The sequence below is a fragment of the Trachurus trachurus genome (assembly GCF_905171665.1).
Source record: "Trachurus trachurus genome assembly, chromosome: 15".
NCBI classification, from domain to species: domain Eukaryota; kingdom Metazoa; phylum Chordata; class Actinopteri; order Carangiformes; family Carangidae; genus Trachurus; species Trachurus trachurus.
The window spans coordinates 19,902,017-19,916,609 of NC_139906.1; the positions used below are offsets into that span (position 1 = coordinate 19,902,017).

General features: G+C 39.6%; 1 protein-coding gene across 1 annotated transcript; it reads left to right on the top strand.

Moving 5' to 3' along the window:
* Positions 1 to 3,541: 3,541 nt before the first annotated feature.
* Positions 3,542 to 13,243, top strand: lhcgr (luteinizing hormone/choriogonadotropin receptor; the record flags this gene model as incomplete). Its single annotated transcript, XM_083988122.1, has 11 exons — positions 3,542 to 3,705; positions 3,996 to 4,067; positions 6,956 to 7,030; positions 7,296 to 7,370; positions 7,831 to 7,905; positions 8,186 to 8,263; positions 8,453 to 8,521; positions 8,970 to 9,044; positions 11,268 to 11,456; positions 11,622 to 11,675; positions 12,094 to 13,243. The coding sequence occupies 11 exons, from the start codon at positions 3,542 to 3,544 to the stop codon at positions 13,241 to 13,243; spliced, it is 2,076 nt and encodes a 691-aa protein (XP_083844248.1).
* Positions 13,244 to 14,593: the final 1,350 nt, after the last annotated feature.

The following is a 14,593-nucleotide window of genomic DNA, read 5'->3' on the forward strand; positions in this document are numbered from 1 at the left end:
TGTTGTTTCATGTGGCGTTCCATTGATTCACGATAGGGCTGTCTTGCGCTTCTTTGGCGCTGCACAGTTGTCGTGCTGCATCACGTCAGTTTGGTTTGTGTTTGAGTGTGTTCCTCGCGCTCCCCTTGTGCGCCCTGATACCCAGCAGGACGCTCACAGGTCAACAGCTTTCCACCCAGAGTTAAGGAGGACGTTGTCCCTAAAAAAAGGAACCTCTCAGGACATACAGTAACAAAACAAGAGAGGGTGAGAGTGAGGGGTGCAATCCTACTTAAAATCTGCTATACTGTACCTCTTTCACACAGGTCTGAACACCTGTTCTCACTTAAAAATCTCATGCTAAGCAGCATTTGTTATGTTGTTTTCTCTGCTGTGTACATAAAAGCACAAAAAAACATTTGCAAGGACAAAACAAGTTTAAAAAAAGAAGAAAAAAGAAGAGTGTTTTAGTTTATCCTCACAAGGGTGGACATGGCCTTAGAGTAAAACTCTCTGATCCTGCTCGGTGTAAACATGACCTCAGTCCTCTTCAGCCGAGCTGTATGTGTGACTCATTAGCACTGGCAGTGCAATCTCGGCCAACCAAAGGAAACTGCACCAAAATAAGTGCACTCATGTAGGGACAGGCAGACATGTGTCAATGTGCTTTTTTGCGTATCTTTTTTTTTTTTTAAGTCAAAAACGGTGTGATAACCAACACTCTGAAAGGTGCTATTCTCACCTGCCTCAAGCAAAACAAAGAGGAAAGAAGTACCGCAAGGCAGGAGCAACACAAAACAATCACAAAGACAAATAAAAAATACAACCACAAAAGCATGTAGCATGGCAAAAAATGACCAAAAATAGACAAAAACAATAAAGAAATGGTCATTAAGACATAAAGCAGCAGAAATTATTGTGGAAAAACAATACAGTAGAGGCAGGTCTTTTACATGTGTGTGTCCAGGGGCACATCGTCTCATAATGTGACCAGATCTGGAGGCCGTTTCCACTTAGAAAGACCAGCTGCTTATATTAAATATTACAATACTTAAGTTGTTTATTTTGGTATTCATCTATTGTACTGAATACTGAATAAAGAACGTGAGTATTAATAATGTAGTTTATTTCTGGCTAAGCACATTTCCACTCAATTTACAAATGTACTCCCCCGTTATTTAAAAGCTGGAAAGCAGCCGTCATCCAACAATCAGCTCAATGCAGCTAGTAGAACATTCTGTCAAGAAATAATGAGATTTTAATGTGATATAACTCTGATTTCTTAAATTGTGTCTCTTTGCTTTTTCCTGTACGTCTCCCCCTGCTGCGCGTGACCTTCTAGGTGCGACGTGATGCACAGCGTGGTGGTTAGCATGAAGACGTTGGCTGATTCATAAGGGTCCGCTTGCATAAATTACTCTTTCTTTCGCTGTCAGTGTGTTTTTCCTTCCACAGGGTTCAACCTACTGGAACTTGACACTGCGCTCGGCGAAGGGGCTGGCAGGGATTTCAAGAGTCTTGGTAAACAGCACTGGGCAGTAACCTCTCCAGGGAACTGAGCATTTGTGTGTGTGGCGTGTGTGTGAGTGTTACTCAGCAGCAGTCAAAAGAAGGTGTTGTTGCTCTGTTGACATGGGTCACGGTGGCAGGGTGGAGGGGCATGATGGGAAAGCTGTATAAATGGGGTCAGGGTCACTGACAGCAGAGGGGATTCAGCTCAGGATGTTGGCGACAAAAAGCTTTACGTTTGACAAACTGGTGTAAATGGGACACCGGCTTGTTGCTGTGCTGTGCCATGAGGTTTTGTAAAAGCGTGTGTGGATTTACAGCAAAAAGGTTGTGTTAAATTTGTGTTGTTGCTGTTTTAAGTGGCTTTTTCCCCCACTCTCCTTTTCCCAGTTTGACAAGCCAACCTGTGAAAAGTGTTCACCTGTGGAAAAACAAACAGAAGCATCTTTATCGTGGTTTGATGGGGCCGTGGCAACTATTACTTAACTGCACAAAGACAGACATTGTTGTACCATTAGTTTCAATACATGTGCTGCTGCACTTAGGGAATATTTCAATAGAGCCAACCCACTGTTAGACAACATATCAGTGTGGTTTCATGTGAAACATCCAGCTTTCATCAGTCTGTTTTCATGTCCAGTCTGGCAGTGGCACAGCTTGTAATATCAACTGACTCATACCATCAAAGTAAACTTTTTTGAAAAGTCATACTTTTCAGAGTTACTCCCCATGTGAATTCATATTTAGATTTGTATGAGTCAACATAAAAAACACATTTTGCTGCAGCGTACAGTCAGCCAGGCCTCAAGTAAAAGAAGTGCTGCAGCATCAGCAGCAGGAAGAAAGTGTCTTCAGGTGTTCTGTAACATCCGCTTTGATTTCTGTCTTTAAATTGTACAACACGAGGGCTTGTTCTCCCATCAGCTGGTGTTAAACATGTGTTTTTTAAAAAGGTGTTTCTACAGTTTATTCAGAGAGTAATTCTCCATCTCTACACATGATCCTGGAGCTCAGCCAGTGACCATCAAGTTCTTGGTCACCTTTCTTACCAAGGTCCTTCTCCTACAGTTGGCTCACTTTGGTTGGGCAGCCAGCACCAGAGCCAGAGAGATATATGTTATATGAATGGCTCTGGCCAGCACTAGGAAGTGGAAAGTAGTTGTTCTACTTTTCACCATGTAAGATTTATGGAGGCCAATGTGCTACAGTAGGCTAATGCATTTGTAGCCTTCAATCCAGTCTGAGCTCTGCGGGCAGCTCCTTTGAACTCATGACTTGGTCTCTGCTCTAATAGATATTGTCATCTGAGAGACTTCATACAGGTGTGTCACCTTTCAAATCATGTCCAATCTTAATTTACCATGACCAAGATGATTGGCAAACAATAAGTGTCACAGCAAAGGGTCTGGAGAAGTATCTTTACTCAGACTGTTATTTGCTGCTATTGTTTAAAAGGTAATTTTAATAGTAGTATAATAGCCAGTCTACATGATTTATAGTTCAGGGGAAAACAGACTGTTATGTTACATTAACAATTAAAACAGGGCAATTAATTGTTTTTCTGTTTTAAGGATTCAGCCAAATCTTTGGCCGAAGGCAAACTATAAAAAACACCTACTTCAATAATAGATGGGGGGAGTTATTCTCTGCTCTTGAGAAGTGATTTAATACAAACAAAAGTGAGTGACAGTGACTTCACCACACCACTTTTAACACCGAAGCTTTCATGATCTCCACCCACTAAACGTCACCTCTCTGCAGCTCAGCTGTCAAAGGCAATTCCGCGTGTGTTTCACAGTGTTAGATCTCCCGGACAGAGAGCAAACTCGCAATTACGGCAGCACCTGAAGGCGGCACCAGACGCTGAAACTGAGTGAGAGCGCAGGTGGAAAAAAAAGGCCATGACTTTTCTTTTTAGCCTTTTAACGTGTTAGTTTCCCTACTGTAGCTTATTTTCTTCAACTTTCAGGATATCCTTTCTTTTCTTCTTTTTTTTTTCCTTTTCTTTTTTATATTTATTTTTGACTAGTGAGTGCCTGGCCCGGTGTCACACATGGCTCCCTGGGCGGTCTGGCTCCTGGTCGCGCTGTCCGGTGTTGTGACTGTGCGCTCCTGCTGTGCTTATACCTGTCCGGCCATCTGCCGCTGCAGCGCCGATAGTTTCCAGTGCAGCAGGGACACTCAGCTGGCCTCCCGGGCACGGACAACATCCCGACTGTAAGTAAAACAGCTTCCTATAGCTTGATTTTATAATCCTCCTGTGGATGATCTTAGGCACTTTATTCACTTCTCAACCATCAGCGCCCTTGTGCTGCTTCATAACCTTTTTTTTCTCTTCTTCTTGGACTTATTTTGTCTATGTTTCACTAAGTTACCTTTGGTTATTCTTATTTTGTGACTTATAAGATAAGCTGAGGAGACATGTTTTGAATTTTTATCTTTTTAGTATAGCCAAAGTGTGAATGTGTGAATGTGGAGTTGACAAACTTCTTTTCTGGCTGTTACAGAAGGCTCACTCATCTGCCCTTGAAAGAAGTCCCCACTCACGCCTTCAAGGAGCTTATCAACATCACAATAATGTAAGTTAAAATATACAGGAGGTGAATTAATGCTGCATTAAAAGTGGGATTCATTTAGTAAAGGACACAAAGTGCTGAGAGAGAAACTTCAGCCTTGATGGAAGATGCAACATGCACGCACAGGGAATGCTGGAAACTCATTTAAATGTTTAAATAATATCAGATACATTTTGTCAATGTCAATGTCAATTTATTTATATAGCACATTTCATCGAGCATAAACTCAATGTGCTTCAGAATCAAAGCAAGATGCAATACATGTGAGTACATATTAAAACAAAAGCTATAGTGCATATTAAAACAGAAGCCAATGTGTTAAGACAAACAAACAAGCAAACAAAAAACTAATTAAAAGCTTGTGAGAACAGATATGTTTTAAGATTACACTAGAAGATATTGTTGGAGATGAGCAGAGTTCAATGGGTAAAGAGTTCCACAGTGTTGGACCATAGTAACTAAAAGCACCTTTTTGCAATTTACCTTAATAATGCACGTAAATGTTTCTTACATGTTTCCATCTTGAGATTAGATGGAACAAAACGAGTTTGCAGATATATTTTAACCCCAAATTACTCTAGACAAACAAAGAGTAATGTTTACAAAGTTTACAGTAGCTTATTATTGATGTAGCCTATGCCTTGGATGAACATACAGCAAACAAACCCACTGCAAGGAAATGTGTTGTAGGATTGTAGAGAAAAAAACAATCACAGGCAGTCAAATTAATTTCCAACTACAGTTACAAACACTTTCCCTGTAGCGCCTTCTAATGGTCTGTGTGTATAAGGTAATCACAACATCCATTCCGAGTTTAGGAAACAGTGTTAAATCAGGTAATTTTATGGGAGCATAAGAAGTTGAGCAGTGTGACATGTAGGGTACACACACACACACCTCACACAGGAGATCAGCAACATAATGGCTCGAATTTTGGGGAAATAAAACAAAATACTGATGCAGTTTTGTAAGTGCTGCAGAAGTGGTTTTGTGATTTTATTTCCTGCAGAGGGCTTGAATAATGTTGCTTTTTTTATGTTAAAAACGATTATGTCTCTCTAGCTGTGACAATAAAAACGTCCAGAAATCAGAATCAAAAATTAAAAAAATGAAGTTGGTATACAAAATATCAAAAACAACATGTTTTGAAAAAAAAAATTGTGATATGATGAACTCTGACATCTAAAGACTCCAATGTTCTATCAGGCTCTTAGGCTAGATGCTCGTATCTTAACATTTATCTGTATACACAACACTTGTTTATGTATCTTCATCATGTTGCCTCTGTGAAGAATTTCCACCCACATGCATATGTCATCATCTTCCCAACATGTGCTTTGTTTATAATTACACATACCTGCTTTTTTTTCATATAGCAATACACTTTATTGTGTTCTCTCAGGTACTTTATGATGTACTTGTTCTATTCAGTAATTAAAACAAATACAGTCGCGGCTGCTATGTAAACCAGTTATTACATGATGAATTAACAAACAGAATCATTTATGTATAATATTTGTTAAACATGATCAATTAAAAAAATTCAAGCTGTAGAAAAAAACACTGTTTAAGACAGTAAAGGCCATCAGAGGTTTCAAAGTTTTATCATTTCATAACCAGGTGACTTATAACTCTGGACTGTGAAAAAAAAAAAAACTTATATAAGGATAAGGACAGAATACCAGGGCAGACATCATCACCTATATGTAATCAAATGATAATCAGGTTAACACATTTCAACAAAATCCAGTTACAACCCAATGATATCTTTTATTCACAACTTAACCTCTTCCAGTTGGAACTGCTAATTAATTGTGCGTCATGTTTATCATGTTTACAGCTACTAAATGCTCAGTTCTAAAGCTGTGACCTTATCCTGAAGGAGTTTCACCATTTAATTAATACAGTGCAAATGTGTGACTGCTTGATGACTGTATATGAAATGTTTATTACCCTGTGGAATATAAGTGTGTTTGACTCTGTTCTGCTCCTTAGAGTCGACACTTATCAGTCTCACACACTTGCAGCATCTACATGTGACAGGATCATTTTCTTCAAATGATCAAAAAGTAGTTTTAGGTGATAAAAACACATGCAAATGTAAATGAAGTTGCAGGTCTTTCATTTTTTTCAGCGCCGAGCAACTTGGCAGCTAAAACCTGTGTCAAGGTGGAATGACATGAGAAGCTGCGTGTGGTTTGTCATTGATGACGTAAACTGGAAAGCAGTGAAAAGGCTTTCCATGAGCTGTTAAGTGGTAATTATGACACTATGCACAATGCAATCAGAGGAAGGGATAAAATAAAATACAAATGCAAGCAGTGCAGATGGAGTCATTTAATTGTTTCTTGGTGTGAAATGGAAACAGAATGACATTAACCCTAAGAAAAGTGTCGGCTAATTACGGCAGAGTGGGAGTCTGAAACGATGATTACAAAAAAGAAGATGGAGATGAGAGTCAGCCATCAGAAAACAAAGTGTTCAAGGACAAATCAGTTGACTTTGTTTGTCTCTGAATGTCTTTGTTTAGTCCTCCTTTTTAAACATCTTCACTTAGTCTTCTTGGCCCAGATGCATCCAAAATGTATGTTTGGAGTTTTTCCAAACGCCTGCATGTGTGTGTGTGTATGTTGTGCCCTAGAAGTAGGAATTGTTGGTGGTGGTCTTATAGGATTTTTGTGGTTTGTATCCCTGTATCAATCAACTCTGTCTTATTTCTCCCCAAAAGAAAGTATGGAAATAAATCCACACTAAGCAGTTGTGTCAGTCCTAATATTTGTTTGACTAAAATCCCATATTTGCTGGATGAATCTGAGACGTTCGGAGAGTAATTTGTTTACAGTCTCCTGTTAATCTGTTGACTGATGTGGAGCCATTTCTTTGTGTCACAGTGAGATTTCCCAGAGCGACCGCATCACACGGATACAGAGACATGCCTTCCTCTCCCTCCACAGCCTGGTGCAAATGTAAGCGACACTTACCTTTCCCATCACACATCATATTCAAAGGTGATGAAAGCAATTATTCATTTGAACAGCTGCTATGTGTTCAGCATTTCATTTAAGTTCCACGGGATTAGTCTGTCAATTACAAAGCAGCACGTTTAATCCTTGACTTCCAAAGCGACTGATGAATTCATGGCTCCCTCTGTTTGTTTGTCGAAAGCGACTGACAACAATTGTTGTAATTACTGATTTTTTTTTTTTCTTTTTCTCAATTCTGTTCCTGCAGTTCAGTGCAGAATATCAACAGTCTGAGGGTTATTGAAAAAGGGGCCTTCACTGACCTGCCCCGACTGGAACATCTGTAAGTCCTTCTGTTTTTTTTCAGCCATTATTATCTTATCCACTATTTAATTTAATGAAGATCTAGGAAGTCTCCAATAAGTAGGCTACATTTGGAAAAAACAAAACAAAAAACATACAGTACATTTAAATGTAGAAACTCATATTAGCTGACCCATGCTTAACTGAGATGGTGACCATGTTTAACATTATCTAACATATTCATGATAGCCTCACAGAGCTGCTATAGTGTGACTGTAAACTCTTGTCTTGTTATTGTGTTATAATAGAAAAGATGAGTTGGAAACCCATACACAATACTGTATGTATGACACAGCCAGACAGCGCTGAAAAAGACAAGTGCAAATGTGGAGATAAAAGTGGATGTTAAGAGGTTACCAGCTGAGATAATCTGACTCCTTTGTGGACACTTTAAAGATTTGTCCTTAAATGGCCGTCTCTATTGCCTGCTGTCTTCACAGGAGCATCTCTAACACAGGAATAATAAACTTCCCAGACTTCACAACTATCTCTTCCTTGGCGCACAATGTTATCCTGTAAGTAATCCCATTTCAAAATAGTGTGTTTCCAAACCAGATTAGTGTCTTTTTACATGTTGCAAAACTGCACCTTCCTCATGCTTCAACTTTTAGTGGTAGAACTCAGTTAGTTACTTTTATCTATCAATGTCACGATGCTGCAAATTCTGCAACTGGGTCACAGTTCATCAAACCAGCTCTTTTTTTTGGGGGGGGGGGGGCGTATATAATTTTGTCTAACTGATAATTGAGCCAAACTGCCTGAGTGAATGGTGAATGTTATCTCTTCTGTGTGCAGAGAAATGGCAGACAACATGAAGATCGACTTCATTCCTGCCAATTCTTTCCAGGGTATCGCAGAGGAGTTTGTTGACATGTGAGTGCAGGAGCCAGATTCTTTTTTTGTTACATTATCGGAGCTTGGAGCAACAATTTGTCACCATTTGTTAAGAACGTTTTTTGATGTGTCTTAATATGCTTATGTAATTGAATGTTCAGTTCTCTGACCTTGGTGATAGGTGCATTTGACAGCAAACTGAAATTTATAACATTGTGTCCTTGGCAGGAACCTCGTTAGAAACGGTTTCAAGGAAATAAAATCTCATGCATTCAACGGAACCAAGCTCAACACACTGTAAGTGTTTTCATAACCAAGATTTTTTTCCCTCATACAGTAGGCTCATATCCTAATAATAACATAACGGGTCGATACAGTACATTGCTGTTAAGTATGTTGTTCACGGTTAAGGCTTTTCTTTTTCTAATCATAAAAACTGAGTGTACCAGTAAACAAACGTTATGTAAGACTAAACAAAGATTGGATGCCCTGTTGTTTTCTTGCTCTGCCCTGTACTGCTGAATGTTGATGGGGACGAGATATGTGCAGACACCCTGCAGTCTAAAAATAATGCTCATCTTCCTCATTGTCAAGTTGAGAAAACAAAAAGCAGATGAAAAATGGTTTTGGGCATTGTTGGGCATTAATGTGTCATTTTAAATTTTCTTTCATATTATAACTACTACTACAGTAAAGAGTGGAGGACACTTGGGTTACAGTTGTGTGTTTTTTATGTCTTTTGTAGAATTTTAAGAGACAACAAATATCTGAGTTTCATTCAAGAGGATGCTTTCAAAGGAGCCACAGGTCCGACTTCTCTGTAAGTAACAATACTTCAAGTTGATGAAACCAAAGACAATTATTGCTGCTGCGCAGCAACGGTCGGGGCCGGGCAATTTTAGGCAAAATTAGGCAATTTGAAAGTGAAAGTTTCAAAGCTGTAGCACATATGGTTGATTTGTTATGAATTTTCAAGGTTTTGAAATTTAGAGGTGTGCTGTAACGCCACCATCTTAAAAATGCCATTCTTACATTGACTGCAGTTGTTCCCATGAGAGCAGAATTCAAAATGTTTTCAAAGATTCAGTTTTTGAGGTAAAATTCTGATATTTGCCAAACTTCAGCAACCACGAGTACATATTTAGCAAGATTTACAGGCTCAATTTTTGATAAATCAAAAATCTGTGAGGATTGTTTGTGTAGGGCAGTCTGAAGATGCTCTTTAGCAAGTTTGGTGTCAATTGCGCAAAGATTGTGGGAGGAGATAGGTTCAATAAGTTTTACAGTTTTTTGGGGGAAAAAATAGAGTGATGGTCTTTATAATGACTTTAAGTGGACAAAAGATTCAGCAGTATTGGGGCTACATTTTGGTGAAAGGTTTAAAACTGTAGCATGTAGGTACTGTTAGTTTGGTAGGAATTTTCAAAATATTTGAATTTAAACGCTTATCAAATTTAGGGGCGGACTAACTATCTGGGCGTCAGTTTAAAAACCTTCCCAATCGTTTATCTAAAGCTGCCATAATCATTATTTTCATGGTGGATGGGTTGTTTGTAGTGGTAAGCCACAGTGAATCGCCACCCTGTATGCAGCTCTATGGAGATTCAAAGTGTCTTTTAGCATGTTTGTTTTGGTTTTGAATTAGCTGGCCGTACCAATTAAGCATTTATACCAGCTCAAGAATCAGATATGTTTTATTCATCCTTTTTTTCATTCATTCATTTTCTATACCGCTTATCCTGCACTAGGGTCACAGGTGAGCTGGAGCCTATCTCAGCTGACTTTGGGCGAGAGGCGGGGTACAAAGTTAAAGTTAGTTAAATTATAATGTCTTATATTAACCAGATGGAAATAAACATGGCTAAAAACAAATGCTAATATCGCTAATGAATATTTAAATAGGACTGCTTGCTTACATTTAGCCATCAACTTAAAAGGGGACCATGTAATAATCCTGTCATGTTTACAATTAATTTTTCCTGCCTCCAAGTTGCCAAAAAGTAGCAGTTCAATGAACACCTAAAATATTACATGATGTTGTGTGATTAATCACATTTAAGTGCAACATTTCTCTTTATATTTAATTATTAATGTACAACAGAGTGATTTTGGGAAATACAGGGTTAATGTGTAACACACAAATATCTGATAGAGGCAAAGTTGAATAAGACAATCCCAGATTCTTTATCTATTGTTGTTCAAATCAGCATAGTGGTGATCATTTGAAGCAAGATTAATATTCATAACAATGTTTATCATTTTATTGTATAAACATCAGGGCAGTGACAGTCTGTCTGTGTAAACAACCAACAAGGCAGCCAGGACTGCTGAACACTGATTATAGTGAGCAAACAGCCTAGTCCGAGGAGCATACAGCTCACAAGGTCTCTGACTGCAACCAACCCCATTTTGTAGATATGAAATTTCTTCTTATCTTGGTTATGAATTAGTGCCTGTGGTATTCACTGACATGCAGGAAATGCCAAAGTTCTTCGTTTTGCTTGTGTGGGGTCCAATGTGTTACCTCTGTGTAATGTCAGCTTCCAAATATCCAATCAAATGAGGGCGCAGCAGCAGCCCCTGAGTATTATTTCGCTTTGGGTGAAATGAATTCAGCCCTGAATGTCATTGTAATTACAATCTCCATTCTGTTACAGAAGTATTTTTGTTGTCAATGTGCATCTCTTTAGAAAAACAGCATGATCTGCTCACTGGCTTGATGAATATGAAAACACTGTAAATTAGGGCTTGGCTGCCGCAGTCACTAGAACTCAATGAGCACCTGTGGGAGGTTTAGCATATTTGCCTCAAACAGCATTTCTTAGTGCCATCATCAAAACGCCACATGATGGGTCCTCTCGTGGGAAAAACCTGGCTTTGTTTGTCTCCAACAGAGTTTAAATTACACATGAAATCCAAGTTGAGATAGACCAAAGCTGTTATAGTGGCTTGTTGTTGTCCAAAGCCTCATAAAATACTATTTTATTGCTGCTCACTTCACTAATCTCCACTGAAATGTCTCCGTTCTCTGCATGTGATTCAGGGATGTTTCGTCCACAACTGTGAGCTCCCTCCCCCCTAAAGGCTTGAAGCAGGTGAGGTTTCTGAAAGCCAGCTCTGCCTTTGCTCTGAAGAGCCTCCCTCCCCTGGAAAGCCTGGCTGAACTGGTGGAGGCAGAGCTCACATACCCCAGCCACTGCTGTGCTTTCCACACGTGGCGTCGGAAACAAAGGTAAGCCGACAACCGCTCCCAGAGATGTAACAAATCCATTCACATCTGCATAATGAACAAAATCTCTGTGCCATGAATACAGATAATCAGGAGTTAGGCAATTAGCAGGTGAGATTATTGACGTTTGTGTGGTCTAACCTTTTATTTTCTTTTTTTAATTTAAAGGGAAAATACCTTAAGGAACTTTTCAAAGTTGTGTGATCTCGGCCAAACAGAAACGTAAGTTACTTCACTATGCACTCAGAAACTGTACAAAAAGTGCTGCAAAAAGTACCTTCTATATTTGTTTCAGCTAGAAACAATGAGCTTTAATCTCTTATAACAAATTTCCACCTTTACTCTATTTATAAATTTAGTGATCTAATTTGTTTCCAGATGATTTTTTTTTATTTACAGAAACTAATTAGACACCGACAGGATTGACAAAATCCATTTATCAAATATATTTTCTTCTTAAATACAATGTAACTTTGCAGTGAGAACTGTAAACAGCGAGTTTGATTCCACCAGCAAAAAGAAAAATATCCTCCACTTTTGTCCCTATATGGAAAATTGTAACACTGCCCCCTAAACACACAGTTTTCCTTGATCAAGTGCTTCATTTTTATGGTAATTGTAACATCTGTGTATTCTTCAGAGAGCCCACGGCAGACAGCATGAATCTTTTTGATGACATCAACTTTCAGTATCCAGACCTGGAGTTTGATTGTGTGAACAGCCCCTTCGTCAAGTGCACCCCGGAGCCAGATGCTTTTAACCCCTGTGAGGACCTGCTGGGCTTTCCCTTCCTGCGCTGTCTCACCTGGATAATCACAGCTTTTGCTGTGACCGGTAACCTGGCTGTTCTGGTTATTTTGATTTTCAGCCACCATAAGTTAACCATCTCCAGATTTCTCATGTGTAACCTGGCTTTCGCTGACCTGTGCATGGGGCTCTACCTGATGCTCATCGCCTTCATGGACCACTACTCCCGTCACGAGTACTACAACCACGCCACCGACTGGCAGACGGGGCCTGGCTGTGGCATAGCGGGGTTTCTGACGGTGTTTGCCAGTGAGCTATCAGTATATACACTGACTGTGATTAGCCTTGAACGCTGGCACACCATCACCAATGCCATGCATGTCAACAAGAGGCTGCGGATGCACCATGTGACAGCCATGATGGGGGCAGGCTGGGGCTTCTCTCTGCTGGTTGCCCTGCTCCCTCTTGTGGGGGTCAGCAGTTACAGCAAAGTGAGCATCTGTCTGCCCATGGACATAGACACAGTGGGCTCTCAGGTGTATGTGGTGGCTGTGCTCATTCTCAATGTTGTTGCTTTCATTGTGGTCTGTTACTGTTACATATGCATGTATCTGAGCGTTCACAACCCAGAGCACTCTACTCGTAATGGAGATACCAAGATTGCCAAACGTATGGCTGTGCTCATTTTCACAGATTTTATATGCATGGCACCCATTTCCTTCTTCGCCATCTCCGCCGCCCTGTGCATGCCCCTCATAACTGTGTCTCACTCAAAGATCCTGCTCATCCTTTTTTATCCCATCAACTCCCTGTGCAACCCTTTTTTGTACACCATCTTCACCAGGGCTTTCCGGAAGGACGTGTGTGTGCTGGTGAGTCGCTGCGGCTGCTGCCAGGCCAGCGCTGACTTCTACAGGTCACAGACTCTGGCTTCACATCTCGCATCTACCCAAAAAAAGTCCAGCAGGAAACCACACTCACTTAGCTTCTATGCCTATCACATCAAGAGGAAGGGTTGCTTCCTAAACAAGGGGACCACATGACCATCAATGACGTAATACTTCATTATAACCACACAGGCAGCATCTGCCGTCTCGCTCAAAAATGTAGCATTTCTTCAAAAATTTAGGTCAGGGTGAAGTTGTGTACATGGGAGGTTGTTGGGTCAGATTTGATCTAGGTTAGTTTACAAAATGAGATTTGGATCATTTAGAACCAAGACACCTCAAGTTGAAGACAAAACAGGCGCTGCAGCCTCCATGTCTCAAAAACAGGTACAAAGAAGCAGCTGGATGGAGCAGGAGCAGGAAACAAATAGAACTGGCCAGTTCACTTGCAAAGCAACGCCAAAAGGTCATCATTGATGGTCATGTGATGAAACCAAACAATATGAAACAACACCTGAGTAAGATGTTGTTTCAAGCAGACATTTAGTTCTTTTAAAGATCAATAAGTGGGAATTATTTATTATTCTGAGCTTCTAGAGGTTGTGATTTTAAGTTTGAATAAAATAAAGTACATGATCAAATGTAAGTTGCTGTTTTAGATGAGTTTTAGTGCCATCTATTGGATTGTTGTACTCAGGAGACTTGTAAGACTACCAGGGCACCCACATGAACTCAGCTGGTTAATGAGAAATATCACTGTTGTTTAAAATGTCCTGGATTTTCACAGTAAGGCATTTAATTAAAAATAAGTGTGTTCAACTTCTTGTGTTTCCCGCCCATTTTCTTTCCCCGTTAGAAACAGTAGTCAATAAAAAAAGATTCACATGACAAACATAAACAGGTCTAACTCTTTTGCACCCCTCTGTGTACACACACATGCACACGCACCTAATTCACCCTCTGTTCTAGGCAATATTTTGCTGTTAACCTGACAAATCAAAAGTAAAGATATTGCAGTCAAAATTTGAAATTGGTTGTAGTGTGCATGCTGGCATTTCTAAGCCCTGGGGACCTTTTTGTTTTATAATGAAAAGAAAACAAAATGCAAAAACAAAATTGACAATGAGGCAACACTGGCTTTGTATTGTGTGGTGCAGAAAGAAAAGAGTTCATTGACTGCAGCACAACCACACAGTTCAGTGTATTTGATGCATGATTTGAAGGGAAAATGTTACAATGATAGAAAATCAAACAGCAGTAAATACTTTCAAAGCAGCAAACTCCAAGCCAAATAATGTTTTGCTTGTCTAATAAAGAAAACCATTCAACATAAATTCATGCTGTTTGTTCTCAGTAAATTGGATTCACAAGCAACACTGTAAGTAATCAGTTGTGACATCACAAATGACTTGCAGGTTGCTCTGATAATTGCATTATAAAATTAAAAAAAGCGATCAGTATCAGTGATTTGGTTCAATGGTGTTTTAACTTTGTGCCCTTCGAGCC